Source organism: Suncus etruscus, chromosome 3 (genome assembly GCF_024139225.1).
Source record: "Suncus etruscus isolate mSunEtr1 chromosome 3, mSunEtr1.pri.cur, whole genome shotgun sequence".
Taxonomy (NCBI): domain Eukaryota; kingdom Metazoa; phylum Chordata; class Mammalia; order Eulipotyphla; family Soricidae; genus Suncus; species Suncus etruscus.
The window spans coordinates 35,258,301-35,282,596 of NC_064850.1; the positions used below are offsets into that span (position 1 = coordinate 35,258,301).

The 24,296-nt window shown below is 46.9% G+C and overlaps 1 protein-coding gene across 1 annotated transcript in view; it reads left to right on the plus strand.

Annotated features, from left to right (window-relative positions):
* Window positions 1-24,296, plus strand: part of DGLUCY (D-glutamate cyclase) — a 78,328-nt gene that overhangs the window by 40,691 nt on the left and 13,341 nt on the right. The window contains exons 5-9 of the mRNA XM_049769922.1: window positions 3,024-3,174; window positions 4,461-4,583; window positions 9,032-9,235; window positions 14,321-14,581; window positions 20,280-20,379. Coding sequence (XP_049625879.1) covers window positions 3,024-3,174; window positions 4,461-4,583; window positions 9,032-9,235; window positions 14,321-14,581; window positions 20,280-20,379 — 839 coding nt within the window. The remainder of the gene's footprint in view (window positions 1-3,023; window positions 3,175-4,460; window positions 4,584-9,031; window positions 9,236-14,320; window positions 14,582-20,279; window positions 20,380-24,296) is intronic.

Genomic DNA, 24,296 nt, shown 5'->3' on the forward strand with positions numbered 1-24,296 from the left:
CTTTAACCACTGTCCTATCTCTCCAGCCTTTGTGTGGTCCCTTTAACGGTGTCATCCCAGGAAAACTTGGAGGTGTTCCTGGCTCCACCTTCTTGGCACCAGGAAAAGATGCCAGGGCCGATGCCCAGGGACTTGTGGCCAAGTCTCTGCCAGCTGGTTAACTGCTGTGTTTGCTCTTTGCTGTCAGGGACACCAGGACATGTTCTTGGCTAGCGATGGCCGCTATGGGTCACCACTGCAGTGTGGCTGGCCTCCTCATGCCAGACTGCCTTCCCTGAGGTTTTCTCAGGAGCACGGCTAGTCCAGGGGAGAGAACAAGCTCTCCACATGCCAGGGACCCCTCCCAGGACATTTTTGTGGAGCTGGGGACTTTGCTGTGTGAGATTAATGGTCAGTCGGTTCAGGCGTCCTTGGAGAGGGTTAGGGTGGGAGAGTCTGTCTGGTGACAACTTACTTGTGTGATCTCCCGCCAGAGAGGCCAGGCAGAATGAGACAGTCCACGAGCAGGAATGCAAGTTCTGTGAACATGAGCCCAAGGGATTTCTTGAAAGGTGGGGAGATGGAGGACACAGGCATGCGACTGGTCTGTGTTCTCCTGGGGCCCCCAAACAAGCTGGCAGGGAACATGGTGTCATCAAGTGGGTAGAACTGGCTGGTCTCACAACACAGCCCTGGCAGCTTGTATATGGGACACTGAGGCCCCCAGGGTGGCAGGACTTGCCCTGGTCCCAGAGGCAGAAGGGAATCCTGTGGTTTCTGGCTCCCAGCAGCAAACAAAAATCACAGCAACAGTGACTCAAAAAAATGGGCTTTATCGGCAAGAAAGTAGATTATAAGTAGGGGCAAATGTGGCAAGCTTCAGAAAAAAGAACAAGCTTCATTCAGAAGAGGACAAGGCAATCTGGATTCATGTCCAGGGGACTGACCAGTCTTCTGCACCTATATGTAGATTTCCAGGTGTAGTAATAATGAAATTAATGTGAGTCCTGGATGGAGCAGGATGATGGTGGATGGAGGGTGAGGCCTTTCTCAGCAGCCCGGGGTGCCTGCATCCCTTTACAACTGGAGGGTCTGCAGATTCAGGGTAGTGGCAAGAAAATGATCCACAGCAGTCACATTTCAGGAGACATGAAACTTTATTACAGGCCCTAGCCACCATGTGTGGCTTCTAAGCTAACCTTTTAAGCAATTTCCCAAGCTGCCCCGCATTTAAAACCTGTCTCCCTCTCTCCATCCTGCGGTCTCCTCCTGAGGCTTCTCTTGCTGAATCTCTCTCTAAATCTTCTCTGAATCCCATTTTTGCCCCTGAGGCAACCCCTTTGTTACCTTCCATAGACCCCTCTCAGATATAGGAGAGTCTGACCATTTTGCCCTGGGAGGGGGTGACATCCAGGAAATCATGCATATTCATGACAGCAACTCAGGCATGCACAGTGGGGAGTATGCAATGGCCATCCCCTGCCTGTCCAGGAATGCAGAGCACCCAATGCACACCTTACCTGTACCAGAAATCTGGAGCAGAGCTGGCACATGTTCCAATGGGTTGAAGGAGAAAGGTGACTGGTGGTGGAGGAAGTCCTGCTGTGTGGTCTCCATGGGCAGGTGCTGATCAGTGGAGTTCCAGGACCTCATACAATGGGCGATTCAATCCCCACCAGAATGATCCCTGAACACTGGAGGATGCTCACACCTGGTTGGATTTAGTCAGTACTAACTAGGTGGCTGTCCCCAGAGAAGTGGTTAGGGGGTTGGGTCACATGCTCCAGACTGCAGGATTTGGCCTCTTTGTGATTCCTTTTTTTGTTTGTTTGTTTTTGAGCATAATCTGGTGGTGCTCAGGACTTTCTCCTGGGTTTGTATTCAGAAATCACCCCTGACTGTGCTCAGGGGACCATATGAGATGTCAGGGTACAAACCTAGGTCAGCCAGGTACATGGGAAATGCCTTATCCAGTGTGCTATCACTCTGACTCTGTCTGTGCTTACTTATCCCCAGAGAGTCCTTAGTATTGGCAAGAAGAAAAGGGTACAGGATGCTGCCCAGATTTTGCGATCTTTGATGATAAGCATCTAGGACAGGGCCCAGAGAGATAGGACAGCAGGTAGGACACTTGTTTTGCACACGGCTGACAGGAGATGGATCCTGGCACCCTATATGGTTCTTTGAGCATGCCAGGTGTGGGATTTAAGTGACTTTCTGCACACATTTCTGCCTCCACTTCCCCCCATGGTTGCCTCAGTGGTTCCATCGAAGGTCCCTGCTCATTGACAACATGGGAGAAACTGGATTCAGGAGATGGCCTGGAGGGAACAATGTGTCCCTGTCCCCAGGAGGCAGCTCGGTCAGCCTCCTGTCTGTCATCGCCTTGGAACCCTGGCATGTGCCCGGCCCCTGCTGTTACCCACATGGCAGGCATACCATGGTTTCCTCCCACTGCCAGCAGCCACCAAGTCTGTCCCCACAGATTATCACCCCACCACATCCTAAATCATTTCTAATCCCCACTGCAGGCCCAGAGCAAGGCGGAGGGGAATAACAACCCTCCCGTGAAAGTCACCCAGGTCGCCTGCAAAAGGAGACTTGGGGCAGTGGGTCTAGATGCAGGTCAGCCTCTGTGAGGACTCAGGAGGGCCAGAAGATTCCAGGGCCAGCCCTACCAGGGTCCTAGTCTCCAAGCCCCTTAGCTTTGATTCTCTCCATGGTCTTCACCCGTTCATGAAGCTACAGAGGAATGGAATCTGAGGGAGAGGTGGGAAAATGGTATTTTAAATTGCACCCCCTCAAGCGGAAATCCGACATATCCTTCCATGATTGCGGGCCCCGAGCCGCCTGCTTTCTCTGCTTGAGACCAATAATTACCAGCAAACTTCCCCCTTGTGTCACATGAAAGTAGAAACTGTATTTTTCTAAGACCTCCCAGCACCTCCTCCTTCTGTCACTGCCTTGAACTCGGGCACTTTGGGGCGGCTCGCTCAGCCTATTCTGGAATTTCAATTCTGGTTTTTCTCTTGCTCTCTTGTCAGACATCAGTGCCTTGTGCTACCATCGCTGACTTTGGCTGTCCCCTGGTGGTCACCATGAGACCTGTCCCTCAAGGTGCATTGAAAAGGCTGCTGCAGGCTGGTTGCTCTGTGGGACGTGAGCAAGGACAACCCATCCATATTGGAGACCCAGGTCAGTAGCTACACTCAGGCATGATTCTTACAGCAGCTCTTGAGCTTTGACCAGGGCAAATAGGAGTGTGCTTGTTCCTGAATCCGTATGGGTCCAAGTCTCTGCCTGGCACTGTTAGGGTCCTGAACAAAGCTCAGGTTGAGGGCTGGAGAGATAGCACAGCAATAGGGCTTTTTCCTTGCACACAGTAGACCCAGGACAATCTGCTAGGAGTGACTTCTGAGAACAGAGCCAGGAGTAACTCCTGAGCACTGCTGAGGTGTCCCCAAAAAAAGAATCTTGGGTTGGTGTTTTGAACCCCTCAGATTTGGAGGTGGTGTTCTCAGCAGTTTGACCACCTTTATCAATCTGTTTCTGAAACTTTCCAGTAAGCCAGGGATGTGCTGGTGGCCTAGAGCTGGGGGCTCTTAGCCCCAAGGTTGGGGCCCAGAGCTCACACTCTGATCTAGATTGTTATTAGATGGCATAGCTGGGTAGGGAGCCTCCCAGTTCAATCTCAATCTGTCAAGAGTGAGCAGACTTAGGGCCAAGGACGAACTGCTCAGAGGCCTCCCGAGGACCTCTGGAGAGTAAGGGAGAGTCACAGGAAAAATAGGACGAAACCTTGAGGCCCAAGCAGTAGTACAGCAAGTAGGGCATTTGCCTTGCATGCAGCTGACCCGGTTCAATCCTTTACATCCATATATTCTCCCCGAGCTTGCCAGGAGTGATTTCTGAGCATAGAACCAAGAGTAACCCCTGAGCACTGCTAGATGTGGCCCAAAAACCAAATTAAAAAGCAAGTGAAACCTGACATCCAGAAAAGACACAGCCAGTATATGTGGCCTTGCTCCTGAAAGAGGTTCTTGGGTCACGCAAAGCCATACTCAACTGAACTGTCTTGGCATTTGGGCTGTGGATGAGCCCAGCCCCTCCTCTCCATAGCCTCTGGAGCACTCTGATATGTCCCGTGTGTTGGAGGCCAAGGCACAGAGATTAGACCTCAGGCCACAGCAAGATAAACTTTTCTAATTTCTGGTTCTTGTTAGCATCTGTCCCAGAATGGGCAGGAATTGGGCTGGTGTAGCTGAGACTCTGGCAAGGTTATCCCAGGTAGCTGTCACCATTTTCTGATCAACATCTGGTTCTTTGTCTCCCATGCTCCTTTTCCAATATCTGCAGTCAGAAGATACATGAGTTCCTTCTAGAGAAAGAAGCACAAATTACTTGGCACACTGAGCCTGATGGAACCTGCAGGCCCAGAGCCCAGCAATGTTCAGTCTCTCACTCTTTTCTTCCATCCACAGAACTATTGGGAATCAAAGATCTTTCCAAACCCGACTATGGGCATGCTGTGCCCTGTGAGCCTGGAGACGTTCCAGTGTTCTGGCCTTCTCAGCTGACCTGTCTCCAGGCTGTCAGTCTCTGCAGTAAGTCTGGGTCTCAGGGCCATGATGCTAACCTGGGGTGCCCCCTAGTGGGCCTCCATTCTTAAAAGTATAGACTTGAAAGTATAGGTTTAGGGAAACAAGTCACAAAACAGGACAGAAAAGGTGAAGCTGGGACCAAAAGATTCTCCCAGCGGGGAGAATGTTATGCCTTGGACAGGGCTTAATCCCTCGTATCCCATATGGTCCCCTGAGCACCTCCAGGAATGATTCTTGAGTGCAGAGCCAGGAGTAAATTCCAAGAATTACTAAGTATGGCCCAAAAATAAACCAAAGGAAAAAGAAAAGAACAGAAAGAAGAAAAAACAAACATAGGTCTGATGCCAAAGTGAATGTCCTTAGTCTCCTCTTTCAGTCCTGGGGCTGAGCTTTGTTTTTTGTTTGTTTGTTTGTTTTTGTTTGTTTGGTTGGTTTTGGGGTCATACCCGGTAGCACTCAAGGGTTACTCCTGGCTCTATGCTCAGAAATCACTCCTGGCAGGCATGGGGGACCAAATGGAGTGCCAGGATTTGAACCACTATCCTTCTGCATGCAAGGCAAATGCTTTACCTCCATGCTATCTCTCCAGGGGCTGAGTTTTCTTAACAGGTACCTTGTCTTTCAGACCCAATGTATTTTGATTTTGTTGCTTTCTTTCTTTCTTATGCTGTGGGTTGATTTTTTTTTTTTTTGAGGAGGAGTAAGGGGCCTCCCAAGTGGTGTTCAAGAGATCTGGAGGCCACTTCCAGTGGTACTCATCAGCCAGTCCAGCCAGTGGTTCAATGAGAGGACTCAAAGATGTAGTATAATTGCAAACAATATATCCTGTGGTGCGTGGGGACATCCAAACACATCTGTCAATACACAAGGGCCTGTGTAATTCCAGGGATTGATGTTGTCAGCTGGATGCAAGCCACCCTTACCCACTGTACTATCTCTCTGAGCCCTATGTTTTTGGTTTTAGGGTGGGTATATGTGTCTGTATGTATTTGACAGTGCCACACAGAGATAAAACCCACTTGCATACAGGGCATGTGCTGTACAACTGAGCCCCTAACTACATTTTGATTCAATATAGTTTTTAACTGAAAAGCCTTCTAGATCAGTCTCAAGAAATTAATATACGGACAAGAGAGATAGCACAGAGGCAGGGCATTTGCCTTGCATGCAGCCAATCCAGGATCGGTGGTGGTTCAAATCCCAGCATCCCATATGGTTTCCCAGGCCTGCTAGGAGCGATTTCTGAGCACAGAACTAGGAGTAACCCCTGAGCTATGCTGGGTGTGACCCAAAAAACAAAAACCAAAAGAAAAAGTAATTAATACGTAACACGGTGTGTACCAAGTATTTGTAGACCCATGAAAAGAATGTCTCACTGGAGAAATTAAGCTGATTCCAACTCAGTCAATCGGTGAATATACCTTTTCAAGCCTCTTCCTTAATGTTTTCTCAAGTGACAAGATGATGTTACAGAGAGACACAAGAGGGCGCCCTACGCAGTTCACTGTAAAATGGGTGTAAAGAAAAGATAATATAACTGTGAGAGCCAGGGAGATAATAACAGGGTAAGGTGCTTGCCTTGCATATGGCTAAACAGGGTTCAAGCCCCAGAAAAACATATAGTCCACACCTCACCAGAAGTGTTCCAAGAGTGCAGAGCCAGAAGTACATACTAATCACAGTCAAATGTGGCCAAAAATAAAAATAATAATTATTATTATTATTATATTGAAGCCTAGGGGACAGAGAGATAGCACAGCAGGAAGGGTGTTTTCTTTACACAATGCCAACTTTGGTTTAATTTCCTTCATCCCATATGGTACCTCGAGCTTGCCAGGAATAATTTCTGAGCTCAGAGCCAGCAGTAAACCCCTGAGCACCTCTGGGTATGGCTCAAAAACATAATAATAACAACAATAATAATAAATCCTATTTCCAATAGACACTGAAGTATTCTTGCCATCCTGTGACCAGAGAGATAGTACAACAGGGAAGGCACTTACCTTGAATGCTGGTGACCCAAGTTCAATCCCCTACACCCATTATGGTGTCCTGAGCACCACCAGGAAAGATTCCTTAGTGTAAAGCCAGGAGTAATCCATGAGCTTCATTGGGTGTGCGCCTTCCCTCAGAAAATAAGAGTTGGGCTGGAGAGATAGCATGGAGGTAAGGCGTTTTTGCCTTGCATGCAGAAGGACAATGGTTCGAATCCCAGCATCCCATGTGGTCCTCTGAGCCTGCCAGGAGCGATTTCTGAGCATAGAGCCAGGAGTAACCCCTGAGCACTGCCGGGTGTGACCCCAAAACCAAAAAGAAAAGAAAAGAAAAGAAAAGAAAAGAAAAGAAAAGAAAAGAAAAGAAAAGAAAAGAAAAGAAAAGAAAAGAAAAGAAAAGTCAAGGACCAGAGCAGTGGCATAAGTGGTAGACCGTTTGCCTTGCACACGGCTAACCTAGGACGGACAACGATTCGATCCCCTGGCATCCTATATGGTCCCCCAAGCCAGGAGCAATTTCTGAGTGCATAGCCAGGAGTAACCCCTGAGTATCACAAAGTGTGGCCCAAAAAAACAAAACAAAACAAAACAAAAGAGTCAAATTCTAGCCATCTAGTTCTATGTGTGCTAAAAAAAGCATAAAATTGGTGTTACTTTCACTTATTTTGCACATTTTTTTGGTGGTGTTGGGGGGTGGAACCAAGGCCTCTCACGTGCCAGGCAAGTGCTCAGCTGCTGAGTTACATTCCAGCCTTTTCCTTTGACACTCCTCAGGGAGGTCTCTGGCATGGCCTCCAGATGGAGAGGTGATAGGAGTCAGGCTATGGATGCTGCAGTCAGGTTTGTAGCAGCTTGCATTGGCACCCTCTGAGAGGACACTCAACACACATTCACACATGGACAGTAGTATCCTCTGTGAGTAGCCCCACCTTCTTCTGCCACCAAGGGAGGTCCCCATAGGGGTTTCGCAACCCTAGCACCCCACTTGCCACACCCCTCTTGCTGTGACATGTGACAAACACTTGATTGTAAAAAAAGAGAAAATGGATTCTTGGTCGGTTGGGGACTGCTTTGACTTCAGAAAGCATGCAGCTGACCCGGGTTCAATCCCCAGGATCCCAAATGGTTTCCTTAGCTTTCCAGGAATAATCACTGAGCACAGAACAAGGAATAAGCCCTGAGCACTAGCTTTTTTGGGAGTGACTCAAAAAACAAAACTAGATTAAAAAATAAAAGGTGGGGAGAATAGAACTTTTGCCTGGTAAGAGGCCTGGGGTTGAATCTGAAACCAAAATCAAAGTTTGCGAGGTGGCAAGGCAGAGAAAGTACTGGAGGTCAGATGTTTGCTTGGCATGCTGAAGACCTATCTGATCCCCCACACCAACTATGGCCAGAGGTCATCACCAGAGTCCATTCTTGAACTCAGAGGCAGGAATAGCACGTAGGACAGCCGGGTACAGCTCCAAAATCCAACCTCCTCCCAAAAAATGGTTCTAAAGAAAGTCAAAGGTGAACATTTAATCTAGTGAATAAACACTGAAGGGCTGGGGACCAGAGAGATAGTACAATAGGGAAAGTACTTGCCTTGTACATGTTCTACCCAGGTTTGATCCCCAGAATCCCATATGGTCCCCTGAACAGCCCCAGGAATGATTTCTGAGTGCAGAGTAAGGAATACTATGAGCATCCTCAGGTGTGGCCCCCCAAAAAATCTAAAAAAATAAAATGAAGGGGACTGGTATAGGACAAAGAAATGAGCCAGTTCAGAGCCTGGATGACTAAGATGAACTATACACCATGAGGCTCTGGTCTGGGGACCTCCACTGGGTCCTTTTGTGCTCATTTTTCAATTCAGCTTTGACAATATGAGATGCAAACATTATTTTAGAGTCAAAGAAAAGGATTTGGAGAGGCTAAATCCTCTTCTCAAAGTCAAGTGTTTGCCTCATGCACACCGTGTCCTTAATAGCTCTGCTTGAAGTGCTTCATGATGCCTGGAATCTAACAGAAAGGGTTTTTTAAAGGATTCAATTAGCATAAATCAAAGCAAATCATAAGTCCTCTGAGAAAATAAAAGCTAGGTTCAGAGGATGGAGCCATGTGTGAGCAAATCCGACATTTGCTGCAAAGTCAAGCAAGATGACAAGACGCGTTGCATTCTGGTTTCCATGGGATTGAATTGACAGGAACATCTGGAACCTTAACTGTGGCTCCACTTCACATCTTCGCCCCTACTTACTCATCTTCACTGTTCCGAGCCATTGGAGGTACTGTTTAAAATAAAACTTGATTCAGTGATAAACCAGCTTCTTGTTCTGACCTGCAGCCAATGAGCAATGAGGGAGGAAGTGACACCATCTTGCCCATCCAGTGGGCCTGATGAGCACAGACAGGGTGGGATGAGATGGCTAAGCTCAATCCATGCTGTTTTTTTAGAGACCCCTTGCTATGTTTTAGAGATCCCAATGGCTTTCGCCAGTGCACCTGGCTGTACAGTGCTGACCGACCTGATGGATACAGAGACTCCAACCAGCTCTCTTACTCCTGAGAAAATTCCAGAAGTCTACCAGATTTCCCAAGATCCCTTGCACTACAGCATTGCCTCAACTTCAGCTGTGCAGAAGATTCGAGAGCTAGAAACTATCATTGCTATAGACCCAGGTAAAAGAACATTTTCCCCTAAGGGCCTTAATAAGTTCATTACCATGCCATGTGGATAAAAGCAGCCTGCAAATAAGATGCACAATATGATGCGGGAGGGCACAAGCCATACACAACAGATGCAGACACCACTCCTAATACTCAGCCTAATTTTTCAGGTTACATGGTTCAGTGCTCAGATGCAATGATGAGTTATTCAGGGGTTTCTATGACTTTCCAGAGAGATGGTGGTGCTTGGGGAAACATATGGTGCCAGGGATTGAACTCAAGACTCTGCTCTGCCCTTTGATCTATCTCTTTAGACCTACCATATGATGTGGTTTTTTTTTTTTATTTCTTTTGTTTGTTTGGGTTTTTTATTTTTCTGGTTTTTGGATCACACTCAGCAGCGCTCGGGTGTTACTCCTAGCTCTACAGGCTCGGGGGACTATATGGGATGCCGGGACTCGAACCACCGTCCTTCTTTATGCAAGGCAAACGCTCTATCTCCATGCTATCTCTCTGGCCCCATGATGTTTTATAATGTTTATATCACTTATAAATCCCCCAAAGAGGAGCTAGAGCAATAGCACAGCAGATAGGGAGTTTGCCTTGCACACAGCTGACCTTAGTTCAATGCCAGGCATCCCATATGGTCCCCCAAACCTTCCAAGAGTAATTTCTGAGCTGAGTCAGGAATAACACCTGAATGGCATCAGGTGTGGTCAAAAAATAATCCCCCTAAAAACTGCCTGAGACATAGTCCATAGGCGTAGTACATAGTACATGTGCCATGCATAAAACCAATCCCAGTTCAATCCCTGGCACCACCTGGTACCCTTGAGAATCTCAAGGTACAGCTTTGGAGGGTTCCCAGAAACTGCCAAGTGCAGTTAAGCATCTCCAGCTACAGGTTCTGAGCAGCATCACATGTGCTGAAGCCTTACATTGATCCACCAGTTGGTTGGCTGAGAATGACCAGGAGGAACCCCTGGGCTTCCTGAATACACTTGGGAGACCTTCCTCCAAAAAAATTCTCCCAAGGATAGAATTAAATATACAAAATCCTGATGGTGATGATCTCTGGGTAGGGGATTATGGGTGATTTTTTTTTTTTCAAAAATAAATTAGGGAGGGGCTGGAGAGATAGCACAGCAGTAGGACATTTGCCTTGCACGCCGTTGACCCAGGACGAATGGTGGTTAGAATCTCAGCATCCCATATGGTCCCTCGAGCCTCCAGGAGTAATTTCTGAGCACAGAGCCAAGAGTAACCCCTGAGCACTGCCGGTGTGACCCAAAAACTAAAAAAAAAAAAAATATATATATATATATATATATATATATATATATATATATATATATATATATATATATATAGGGAGTTTATAGGAAGTAAATTTATTAGCTGAGCACACTGCCACAAGAATTAAATTGGAGTTGGAGAGAGATTACAGTGGGTATGGTACTTCCCTTGCATGCAACCAACCTGGGTTTGATGCATGGAACCCTTGAGCTCCACCAGTAGAAACCCCTTAGCACAATCTGGTATGGTCTGCAACATTTTTTTTTTTGTTTTTGTTTTTTGGGCCACACCCGGCGGTGCTCAGGGGTTACTCATGGCTGTCTGCTCAGAAATAGCTCCTGGCAGGCACGGGGGACCATATGGGACACTGGGATTTGAACCAACCACCTTTGGTCCTGGATCGGCTGCTTGCAAGGCAAACGCCGCTGTGCTATCTCTCTGGGCCCGGTCTGCAACATTTTAATACAAATTTTAAAAATTGGGTTTGGGGGCCCGGAGAGATAGCACAGCGGCATTTGCCTTGCAAGCAGCCGATCCAGGACCAAAGGTGGTTGGTTCGAATTCCGGTGTCCCATATGGTCCCCCGTGCCTGCCAGGAGCTATTTCTGAGTAGACAGCCAGGAGTAACCCCTGAGCACCGCCGGGTGTGGCCCAAAAAACAAAAACAAAAAAAAATTGGGTTTGGATAAGCAAAATTACAAAGGGAAATTATATTTAAACACTATGATTTATAAAGTTTTCATAATACAGTCATTTCAGAATTTTAATATTCTAACGCCAATCCCATCACCAGTGTGACCTTCCCTCTATCAATGTTCCCAGTTACCCGCCCTCCTCTCCCAGCCTGCTCCCTTCGAGGGCACAAAGTAATTTGCTTTATATTGTTCGTTGCAACATATATCCCTCATAACAGTGTCACTGAAGTTATTACCTGAGGTTTTGCTGGGTGTCAATGCTAGTGGAGCCTTCTGTCCAATTGTTTTGGGCTACTACACAACTTCTGCACAACTTTCCCACCTAATCTTCTGTGTTCCTCCTGAACTGTCAGTACTTAAGACCTTTGGAGCATGGCCATGTGTTCCCATAAAGCACCATGAGGTCTTGGGCTAACCAGTCTCTCAAAAATCTGTCATGGTACTGGACCTTTGAAATCTGAGCAGAAACACATGTGGGTGGAACTCTGGGCTCTCCCCCAGTATAGGGACTGAACCTGCCTCATCCAGTAATGTTAAACTGGACCGGGCTACCGTGTTCAGCACCCTGTGCTCTCTCTGGATCCCTAGGATAAGATTTACTTTATATAAAGAAATTCTTTAATTGAATCACCATGAGATACAGTTACAAAATTGTTTATGTTTGAGTTTCAGTCGTACAATGTCCAACACCCTTCACCAGAGCACATTTCCTGCCACCAAGGTCCCCAATTTCCCTCCTGCCCTTCCCTCTGCTCTTTTTCTTACCTGTCTCTATGGCAGACATTTTTTCTTCTCTCTCTCTCTCTCTCTCTCTCTCTCTCTCTCTCTCTCTCTCTCTCTCTCTCTCTCTCTCTCTCTCTCTCTCTCTCTCTCTCTCTCAGACACTGCAACACTGTTACTGCATCTTACTTTTTTTGTTTTTTGTTTTTGTTTTTTTTTTGTCACACTCGGCAGCACTCAGGGATTACCCCTGGCTCTGCGCTCAATAATTGCTCCTGGCAGGCTCAGGAGACCATATGGGATGCAAGGATTCGAACCTCCGTCCTTCTGCATGCAAGGCAAACACCCTACCTCCATGCTATCTCTCCGACCCCATTTTTTATTTTCTTAAAAAGTATACTGTTAAACAGTTTATTTGTTAAAATAATAAATGTCCTAGAAATTTGGGTAGAAAGAGAAATAAAGTCCCTAATCTTCCCCTGTGGTGCTGGAGAACAGGCCTTTTCTCTTCTGTGCCAGACAGTGGAGCTAGAATGTGGGGTGCCACATTCTAGGGGGGCCTATTGCTGTTCACAGAGCACATGTGGAATGTGGAATGCGGTTCAGGAAAAAAAGACAATTCTGGGGTTTGATTTTTGGGCTCCTCCATGGCCACTTCCAGGTAGGTTTGCTTAAAGCTGATGGTGGAGCTTTTGAGCTTCTGCCTCTTCCCTTCAAGACCAAAACTGTGACTCCCGGGCGGAGACAGGGGGCGCTGTTGCACGATAAATTCAACCCATTTTCTGTCCGAGGCTGGGAAGAGTTGGGTATAGACTACACAAGAGCTCTCCAGGTAAGTTTTCTGGACTGGCTAACTGAATGCAATTATCCCTCCGAGTGGGTGTAGGAAGTAAGAGCAGAGGCTGCATCTGCTGGGTACGTTTGTCTGTCTGTCCAGTTAAGGTCCATGATCAGTGAGGGAGAATTTAGAATCTTAGGACTAAATCTGGGACTAAATCATGGTGGCACTTGAGAAGTTCAGAGGTGCTTTATGCCTTCTCCGGCTCACACCTCTTTCTTCAGAACCCTCTCCTGGGCTCTGAGTTTAGATCCTGGCTCTTTGAACTACGCACAGCTGGAGAAGGCAGATGTGACTTTCTTGAACACACCTATCCCCCAAGTGGATTCCTGGAACTAGGAGGGATGGGAGAGAGCAGAGGTGAGGCCAGTCTAAGAGGGAGACAGCGACCAATGCCATTAGATCCATCGAGGGAACCCAGCAATACTTACACTACATAATGTGAACCCCGGGGGGTGTAATTCATTACCACTCTAATCCTCAAGATGAAAAGTGTCTAGGGACCAAAGACCGTACAGCAGGTAGGGTGTTTGCCTTGGACATGATCAACCCGGGTTGGATTCCTCTGTATCCCTTATGGTCCCCTCAGCATCACAAGGAGGGAGTGCAGAGCCAGGAGTAAACCCTGAAGACTGCTGAATGTGACTTCAAAAAAAAAAAAAAAAGTGCTTGAGAGAATCCTAGGGAAGTTTGTGGTCTGGCCAAAGGTGACCACTGTCACTCTTATGACCACAGACAGACCGCTCAGCCCTTAACCCAACTACCCTTCTGGGGATGGAGGAAAACAGATTCTAGAGAACAAGTTGCAGTTTCTGCCACCTCCTTCAAAGGTACTACAGAAACAGAGCTCCCCCATGCATTTCCTTTAGCAGGAATTTCTGTTTTAAGCTTGGGATTTGCCAAAGTCTGCAAGGGCCTTCAGTTTGTTGGAAGCCAAGCAAGCAGGGTTCTGACAAGATACTTCAAGAGTTTTTTAATAGAGAAGCGAGGGGCCTTATGACAAACCCATAGGAGAAAAAAGAGAGAGCTGCGTTTGGAACCAGAATAAAGTCAGATTGAGGCCCAGGTAATAGGAACTGGTAAACAAAGTAAAGGATAAGAAGTCCAAAAAGATACAGCTTCAGACTGCCACCACTCTCCACCGCAAGTTTCACTGGGGGGAGATGGAGGGATGTTATAAGTTCAGCTAGCTAATAATAGTTGATTAAGATCTTTTTTTTTTTTTTTACTTTATTTTTTGATTGGTTGGTTGGTTGGTTGTTGGGCCACACCCAGCGGTGTTCAGGGTTACTCCTGGCTCTGCACTCAGAAATCACACCTGACAGGCTGGGGACCATATGGGATGATGGGAATTGAACTGGGTCCCTCCCTGGTCAGCCACATGTAAGACAAATGCCCTACTGCTGTGCTATCTTTCCGGCCCCCTAATTAAGGTCTTTCTTAAAGGAGTGAACCCCTTTTATGACTGGTGCTGGACTGTGGCTGGAGTTATACAGTAGGACAAGAGAATTTATTATTTTAATTTATTATTTGATTTTGTGATGATAGGCAACCGGGGAATCAGACACTTGTTCCAGAAAGATGAACTACTGAGGGCTGCCCTGTCACTATCCCACTCCCACTCAGTGCTCATCACCACTGGCTTCCCCACACACTTCAACCACCAGCCTCCAGAGGAGAATGACGGGCCACCAGGAGCCATTGCCCTGGCCGCCTTCCTGCACGCCCTGGACAAGGATGTCTCCATGGTCGTCGATGGGAGAGCCTTGAGTTTGTTTGAGAAGCTTGTCGATGAGGCTGTTGAAGAAGGTAAGCCATGAGGTAAAACCTGTCTCCTCCAGAAGTGGATATTTGCTGATAGACAGGGGCTGTGGGCTGGAATCTGCATTTATGAAACTTGTGCTAGATCTGGACATACTGCTATGGGAGTTTTTCTCCAGTTCAGAAAATCAATTGGGGGGTCAGAGCTATAGGACAAAGGAGGCAGGGGCATTTGCTGTGCATGCAGCTGACTTGGGTTCAATCTCTGGCATCCCACATGGTCCTCAGAGCAAAGTCAGGAGTGCTTCCTAAGTGCAGAGCCAGAAGGAACCCCCAAGCATCACCAGGTATGTCCCCAAAATCCTAAATAATTAAAAAACAATTTTTTTAAAGAGCATCAGTTAGGCTTAGCAACACTAGTATCCTTCCTAGACAAAGAGATCGAGAGTCCAAGAAGACCATGTGGTTTGTCAAGTAGGAATATGACACCCCAGGCTGCAGTGTTCAGGATCCACTGCACCTAGGATTTCCTCCCTGTAAGAGGGAGCACAGACCTGTAAGGGAGCCAGACCATGAGTAGCAGCACGCAAGAGTGTTGAGAGGAGGTGGGAAGACAGGTGCTGTAGTGGCTGTACCGGAGTTGGGAACAAGGAATGACAGGCCAGGTGGTGGCTGCTATTTTCAGCTCAGGGTTGGGAGGCCCCCTGGAGAGGGCTCCATCTGGCTGAGAAGGGAGCTGGTTTGGCGGGGGGTGGGGGGGTGGGGGGATGTCCCTGGCCATCAGTCTAACCAAGATTTGTCTCTGTTTTGTTTTGAGGAGGATCTGCACCAGGGATACAGATCAAAGATGCACTCAGGGTTGACTCTAGCTCAGAGCTTAGGGTCGGTTCCTGTGGTGCTCAGGGACCACATGGTGCTAGGGATCAAACCTCAGGCTCCTGCATGCTAAGCTGTGCTCCAGCCCTTAGAACTGTGTCTCCAGTCAGTCTGTGTGTGTTTTGTTTTTGTTTTGTCTTTCGTCTGTTTTTGTTTTGTTTTGTTTTGTTTTATTGTTGGGATTTTGTTGGGTTTGGTTAGTTTGATTTTTGAGCCATATCTGGCCATGCTGAGAGCTCTGCATTCAGGGATCACTCCTGGCTGGCTCAAAGGACCATAAGGGATGCTGGAGATCTAACTGGATCTCCAGTTAGTGGAAGGCAAACATTCTACCCCCTGTGCTATTGCTCCAGCCCCATCCAGTCTGTTTTAAAGGTGGGTGAATTGGACACAACAGATTGGAGACTGGATTGGTGGACAAGGTTGTCCTGGAATTAGGGGGAGCAGCTGAGAGGGTGGGGTGCTAGGAAACAGGCTGGGGCAGATAGGACAAAGATGGAAATATTGGATCCTGGGGCACTGTATCTGGGGATTTAGAGGGAGGTGACTGGGAAAAGTAGGAAAACAGGTCTGTAAAGTTGGGAAAATGGGGCCAGGGAGATCTTTCCGTGGGCAGGTGGGTGCCTTGTGTATGCAAAGACCTGACCTGTGTACTTAAAGTTTGAAACCCAGCACTGCCAACCCTGGAGGCCCATAGGTTATGGATAAACGAGGTGCCACACCCACTCGGTATATGCCTTGTAACTCATTGGTTGGATACAGCTTTGAACATAGCACTTTGGATTGGTGTTTAGGCCATTCGTTCTCCACCCAGGGTGTGATCTGGTTCTTCCTAAGTATCCTGGGTCTCAGAAAAATGCATTTTGTGTTTCCGGTTTTCCCCACTGAGCTGCCTGCTTCTTAGGAGCAGAAGACTTGCATGTTGAACCTGTTTCACCTTTCAGTGTGTGTGGATTATTTTCTGCATAGGCATTTGCTTCCAGTCCTGTCTCTCTCCAGTGTCCTGGTTTGGGAGCTTGAAGATTGATTTTTAGATGGCGCCTGAACGGGGACCTGAGAAACCAAAATTCAGGGGTCATTTGGAGATGGATTCAGCATGTTGACTGAAGTGCAGGATTTGGCAACATCTGACAATGTCAAACCAGTTGGTTGCTTATCCTGAGAGGTCTCTTATAAAATGGAATCTGAGTCTTTGGATTTAGTTGGGGCTGATGTAAAAGGTTCATTTGTTACAGACTTCTGGGAAGATAAACTTCTGCTGACTTACATCTGAATACAGCCTCAGGTATCACTGATTCATAATGTAGAACACCCAAAGAATTACTCAGAAACATTTGAGCTATTCACCTGTGACATAGAAACAGATGACAACGCAACAGGCAGGATTTCCAGCAGCCCATCATTACATGGTGGCTCTGCTGAGCCTTCAGTGCTGTGCAATCTAACTTACCTACTTCTTTGACTGGACTCAGGGGACATGCTGACTTGCAAGGGGCTAACTGTTTCTTGGCACTTGGCTTCTTCAATGTTTTGGACTTCATGTTAGACAAAGAAGTCATATGTTTACTGATGGGGAGTTATTAGGTACACTAACTTGGCAGTGTGGCTGAATTATCAGTTGCCATTATAGGAGATGCTACAATAGTTAATATACCACAGTTAATTGGGGTAGCTTGACTGTTTGCAGCAGTTTGAGTATTGGCAGGCTTACTAACAGATAAATTGTACACAACTTTACCCAGTCATCTGTGATATACTTTGAATGAAGCTGACTAAAGACCCAAATGCATTCAGGGCATCATTGGTATCTGGATCTTCACTAGTGGTAGGTTGAATAATTTGCATAGGGCTTTGATTTGTAGTTCCTGCTGAAGATATCACAGAAATGGTTTGAGGCTATTGTTGGTTTGACATGGTAACCAAAAAAGTTGGTGTTGAATTAGATGTTGATAAAGATGTAAACAAGATGCTTTCCTCTAAAAGTCTGTGGGCTTGAAACATTTTGCACAGAATTATTAGATCCTATTATAGCATTGGCTCCATTGATAGGGAATCAAATAGAACCAGTTGATGGTGCAGATAGGAGTAAGTTTGGGTAGGAACTTCTGCCCTCATTACTGTTGGGCATGGGGTGGTGCTGGGTGGCTGAAGAATGATAATATTTTGATTAGCTGTAGCTACATTAATGGCTGGTCCAATTGGCTGAGCCATCTGAATCACTTGTGTTTCTGAATTCAATGGAAGGATAATTTTTGGTGGCTAAGATTTAACTTGTACCTGGGCAACATGAAGTACCAGGTAGTTCAGCAATTCCACTTTGTTATCTGTACCCTGACAGCAGCAACTGAAAACCACGTTCAGGACCACATAACCCATTAGAGGCTGAGGTGGGAGCCCCAGCACAGAAAGGTGGAGTATAGTGGAGGTGACTGGGGCAGAGCCATTGCACAGCAATGAAGGCACTTACCTTGCACACAGCCAACTTGAGTTTGACCCCCAGCACCTCATATGGTCCCCAGAGCATGTCTAGGGGTGATTCTTGAGTACAGAGCCAGGAATAAGCCCTGAGAACCCTTGAATATGGCCCAAAATAACAAAAAATTAAGTTGAGGTGGTGGGTGCTGATGTCAGTCAAGGATCCAGCTGGAGCCACATCTGATCCTGCATCCTGGAAAATTCAGATCTGGCAGAAGGAGCCGGAACAGAAGAACAAGCACTGAGTGGGTCACTGTGCAGCTCTACTTATATTAGGACTAGAGGAAGGAAACAAAAAGGGGGGTCCTGGGTGGGCTGGAGGCCAGGGGAAAAGGGTTTAGTTTCCACTGAAAGTGGAGCTTCCATGAAAAGGAGGGTAGGAGAGTTTTCAAGCTCCTACATGCAAAAGCATAAGCCTGACCCAACCTTCTGGGCATCTCCCCTTATCCCAAGGAGCTTTTTTATTGGGGGGGGGGTCACACCTGGCATTGCTCAGGGATTACACCTTGCTCTGTGCTCAGATATCATTCCTGATGGGAATTTTCAGGGAACCATATGGCATGCCAAAGATTAAACCCAGATTAATCACATGCAAACCCTACTTGCTATTTTATTGTTCCAACCCCCAAGGATTATTTTATAAATCAGTTTGATTTTGATGGCAGCACAAGTCACATGGTTACAGTTGTGGTCACACTTAGTGTTTTGATGTAGAAGGATGATTTGTATTGTTTTGTTTTGTCTTATTTTGTTTTGAGCCATATCTGACAGTACTCAGGACTTACTCCAGGCTCTGTGCTCAGGAATCACTCCTGATGGGGTTGAAGAGACTATATGGGGACTGAGGGATCAAACCCAGTTTGGCTGCATGCAAAGCAAATGCACTCCCCACTGTACTATGGCTGTGGCTCCAAATAGGTCACTAATCTTTTTTTAATTAATAATATCTTTATTTAGGGGCTGAAGAGACAGCACAGCAGTAGGGTGTTTGCCTTGCACATAGCCGATTCAGGATGGACGGTAGTTCAAATTCAGGCATCCCATATGGTCGCCCGAGCCTGCCAGGAATGATTTCTGAGTGCAGAGCCAGGAGTAACCCTTAGCACCACTAGGTGTGACCCAAAAACTAAAAAAAAAAAATCCGTCCCAGGTTAGCTGTGTACAAGGCAAACGCTTTACCACTTGCACCATCGCTCGCCCCCCACCAAAAAATATTTAAGCACCATGGTTACAAATATGTTCATATTTTTTCTATTTCCTTTATTTTTATATTCTTTTATTTTTTTATTAATATATTTATTTAAGCAGCAGGTCACTATATTTAAGTGTCACATCCACTGTGGAAGTCTCTCTGAACACAAATAGCTAATTCAAGGCCCCAAGGCCTGGAGCTTTCCTCTGTGGTTCTTTTTGTTTGTTTTTTATTTGGGGCACTTATTTTGTGGTGATTTGGGGAGATTCATTCCTGGCTGTGCTTGGGGGACCATGCAGTGTTGGGGATCCAACTCAGGGCCTCAGGAATGCAGAGCATGCACCCAGACCACTGAACCATCTCTCCGGCCACCTCAGGTTCTTGAACTTGAACCTGAGGGAAGGGTGAAGAGGTGGGGAGGTGGGGAGGTGGGGTGAGGCATGGCTGAGATTTTGTGGTAAAAACCCAGAGCCCTGACAGTCTGAAAATGTGGCTTTGCCTGTGTGAAACTGTCTGGTCTTTCTCTTCTGTAAAATGGCCAGAATGATGATGTTCATTACTGGGGATCATTATGAAAATTGTGTTTTGCTTTTTTTAACCCCTCAGCTCAGGGGTTACTCGGCTCTACACTCAGAGCCACTAAGAATTACTTGGATCAGCGACATGCAAGACAAGTGCTCTACCTATTGTACTATCTCTCCGGCCTCTCCTGTGAAAACTACACTAGGGCCTGTATGTCACAAAGCATACCCAAAGCTGGCTTGGCATCCTCTGGACCCAGCACTGGAAAGGAGCCCATTAGGAAGGAGCTTGATTTCCTTAGTGCCGAGTTCATGGACATGTGGTACACTCATATACCCAAGAGTGGGCCACACTCTCAGCTTACTTGGGACTAGAAGTAAATTGGGGGGGGGGGGTTAGGCCACACCCAGTGATGCTCAGGGGTTATTTCTGGCTATGTGCTCAGAAATCGCTCCTGGCTTGGGGGACCATATGGGACGCTGGGGGATCGAACCATGGTACTTCCTAGGCCAGCACGGGCAAGGCAGATGCCTTAGCTCTTGTGCCACCATTTGGCCCCGGGGACTCGAAGTAAACTTAAGGGCACTCCAGGCTCCTCTGTGCAAGGTGTCAGTACTCCAAATCAGCTGCTCCCAGCACCCCACACTGTGGCTGAGGTGCCCCCTTTGATTTTGTTTCAAGGTGTTCTGGAGACGCGTATCCCACTCCTGACTTTTCAAGGTGGATCCTCAGAAAGTGCTCAGCATTTTCTCTGCAAAGACGGGAACCCCATGTTTCCAAGGTATGTGCGTCTCATCTCAGATTATGTGGGTGACATGGCAAAACCCCCATGTTCATTTGTCTGCTTTGAGGCCATACTCCAGAGATACTCCTGCCTCATGCGTGGGGGTTGCTCCCAGTGGTGCTTGGGTGCTTGGGGCCGGGGATCAAACTTAGATTTTTCTGCATGTAAAGCATGTACTCAGCCAATTGAGGCTTCTCTCCAAACGCTAAGACTCTGCTATATCCAAAAAAAAAAAAAAAAAAAATTAAGGGGCTAGAGCAGTGGTCCTCTAACTATGGCCCATGGGCCACATATTGTATTTGTATCTGTTTTGTTTCTTCATTGCAAAATAAGATATATGCAGTGTGCATAAGAATTCCTTCATAAGTTTTGTTTTTACTATAGTCAGACCCTCCAATGGTCTGAGGAACAGTGAACTGGCCCCCTGTTTAAAAAGTTTGAGGACCCCTGGGCTAGAGCAATAGCACAGTGGTAAGTTATCATGCACGTGTCCAACACAGGATGGACCCTGGTTCAAATCCTGGCATCCCATATGATCCCAAGAGCCTGTCAGGAGCAACTTCTGAGTGAGTGCAGAGCCAGGAGGAACTCCTGAGTGCCACTGGGTGTGACCCAATAAACAAAAATATATTATTTTTTAAGCTTTTGAGTCACACTGCAATGCTCAGGGTTTATAGTGAAACCAATTACTCCAACAAGGGATTACTCCTGGTTCTGCATTTGGAATTTCTCCTGGCAATGTTTGGGAGGACCATATGGGATGTCGGGATTAAACCCGAATTAGTTTCATTAAGGCAAGCACCCTACCGGTTTGCTATCTTTCTGACCCTGTTTTCTCCATTCTTTTAGGTACAGTCACAAATTGAGATTGCTGGGTCATAGTATGAATTCTTCCTTTAACTTCCTGAGTAATTACCATACAGTTTTCCATAGGCAAAATCATTTATAGATACTGAGTTTGGGGGCACAACCAGCGGTATCCAGGAGCTATTCCCAGTGCAGTGCTGAGGGGCCTTGTGGTACCAGGGATGGACCCGAGCTTCCTGCTTGCATAGCCTATGCTCACTACTTTAAACCTCTCCCTGGCTCCAAACTTAATATTTGAAGATGCTTCATCATGTTGAGGTTTGGAGAGAGATAAAAGGACATGGGCCAGAGTGGGTAGAGCGCTTTCCTTGCATAGAGCCAACCCAGATTCAATCCCTAGCACCACATATGGCGCCCCAACCCTTCTAGGAGTGATCCCTGAACACAGAACCAGGAGTAAGCCTTGAGCACCACCAGGTGGGACGCAAAATGAAAAATGAAAAAAAAAAGAAGAAGAAGACCACAATGCTTCCTGAGCCTGAATTTGCTTCGGGAACATTTGGTCATCTAACCCTTTCCACATCCTGTCAGCTGGCTGCTGTCCAGTCTGGTGTGGTATAAGAACAGGGCAGTGGCATGCCCAAGGTGGGCAGCCTCAGAGCCTGGCCTCAGACCTCCCACCCCACTAATTCCACAGCCCACTTCTTGGTGCCTTGCCCCAAGCTCCCTCTCTTCCTGTCTAAAGCAGAAATGGAACTTGTATCCTATTGTCTTCTGGCCCAGTCCTTTCTGTCTGTCTCATGTCTGAAATCTGGACAAGATGCCTGGAGAGGGGAATGTGTTTTTCCACTGCAGCTTACATGCTGACCAGTGGGGCATCTGCTCCATTTCTGGGTGCAACAGAGATCTGGGGCACATCAACAGCGTTCTTACCACCACTGTTGGGAGCCCGGGCCATGCCTCACTTCCACAGCATCTCCTGCTAATGGCCTGAAAGATGCATGGTTCACTTTTTAATTTTTTACTTTTTTTTTTTTTTTGAATTTTTGGGCCACACCTGGTGATGCTCAGGGGTTACTCCTGGCTATGCGCTCAGAAATCACTCCTGGGGGCTGGAGAGATAGCATGGAGGTAGGGCGTTTGCCTTACATCCAGAAGGATGATGGTTTGAATCCCGGCATCCCATATGGTCCCCCCTGCCTGCCAGGAGCGATTTCTGAGCGAAGAGGCAGGAGTAACCCTTGAGCGCTGCCAGTGTGACCCCAAAACCAAAAAAAAAAAAAAGGAGAGAGAGAGAAATCACTCCTGGCATGGGGGGCCATATGGAACACTGGGGGAATCAAACCAATCTGTCCTAGGTTAGCATGTGCAAGGCAGACACCCTACAGCTTGCACCACCGCTCTGGCCCCTTTTTACATTTTTCTTTACCATTTTTATTAAAATGCCAGGATTTATACTGTTAATTATACTCTCCATCCAATATTTCCAACACCCATTGCCAATGTACCCACTTCCTTCCATCTGTGTTCTCACAGACACCCTGCTCCTTCCCACGTATGCTCAGTTCCTTTTTTGGGCCACACCCAGTGGCACTCAAGAGTTACTCCTGGTTTTGCACTCAGAAGTCACTCCTGACAGGCTCGGAGGACCATATGAGATGCCCAATTGAACCAGGGTCTGTCCTGTGTTAGCCGTGTGCCTTACAACTGAGTTATGGCTCTGGTGACACTCAGGGGTTACTTCTTGCTATGTGCTCAGAAATCACCCCTGGCTTGGGGGACCATATGGGGGACCAGGGATCAAACTGCAGTCCGTTCTAGATTAGCACGTGCAAGGCAAACCCTCTAGTAACTGTGCCACCGCTCTGGCCCCTTTTTCTGTTGTTTTTTAAGAGGTTTCCAGCATCTCTTCTTGTAGCTTACTCTACAGCTGTTCTACTGCTCCGAGCTTCTATTGAGTTTTTGTTTTTGTTTTGTTTTGTTTTATTTTGTTGGGGTTTTGGGGTCACACCAGCAGTGCTGAAGGGTCACTTCTGGCTCTATGCTCAGAAATCACTCCTGGCAGACTTGGGGGACCATATGGGATGCCGGGATTCGAACCACTGTCCTTCTGCATGCAAGGCAAATGCCCTACCTCCATGGTACCTCTCTGGCCCCTTGAAGTTTTTTTTTATAATACCTACCATAATCTTCATTTCTGATTGTAGTTTTCTCATTCCTACTCACATATTTTATTGTGCTTTGCAAAGCACCTGAGCCATCCTCAAAATGGTGTCCCTAAAGTCATTCTCAGCACACAGAGCTGGTTGGTGCTGGTAGAACCTTCCAACTTGTTTACTGAGCATGGTAGGCTTCTTCATGGCTTCTCCATTGAGTTTGCTGTGCTCATACTGTGCTATGGGTGAATCTCTGTATTCAGCTCCCCTGGTATTCTCTATAATGAATTAGGATAAGTGTTGATCTTCACCTCCTTGTCCCATATTCCCCCAATAACTTGTGATATAAACATGAGCCATGTGAGATGCGAGGTAGAACAAGGGTGTGGAGCTGTGCTTGCTGGAATGGTAGAGACTAGATGTGGTGTGGAGGCTGTTGACACCCCCTGAAAGGGAGGGGAATCTGATTTTGGTTCCTGAGGGATGTCAGCCAGGAGATTCCCCTCACCTAGAGGGTTGGAGAAACAAGCTTGTGGGATGAAGGTGGACCTACTGTGATCTCCCTTTTTATTCTTTTTTTTTTTTTGGCAAGTTCTTACTTATTTAAAAAATTGACTTAAAATTTTCTATTTGAGCAGCCGATCCAGGACCAAAGGTGGTTGGTTCAAATCCCCGTGTCCCATATGGTCCCCCGTGCCTGCCAGGAGCTATTTCTGAGCAGACAGCCAGGAGTAACCCCTGAGCACCACTGGGTGTGGCCCAAAAAACAAAAAAACAAAAACAAAAACAAAATTTTCTATTTGAGGTACTGTGGTTTTCAATACATATACTATATTTTCATACATACAATTGTTCCAACACCAAAATGTCCACTAATGCCACGCATATTTATTTGTGTGCTCATATTTGTTTGACTATATCTAGTGGTACTTTTGGATCAGAGCTATGGGT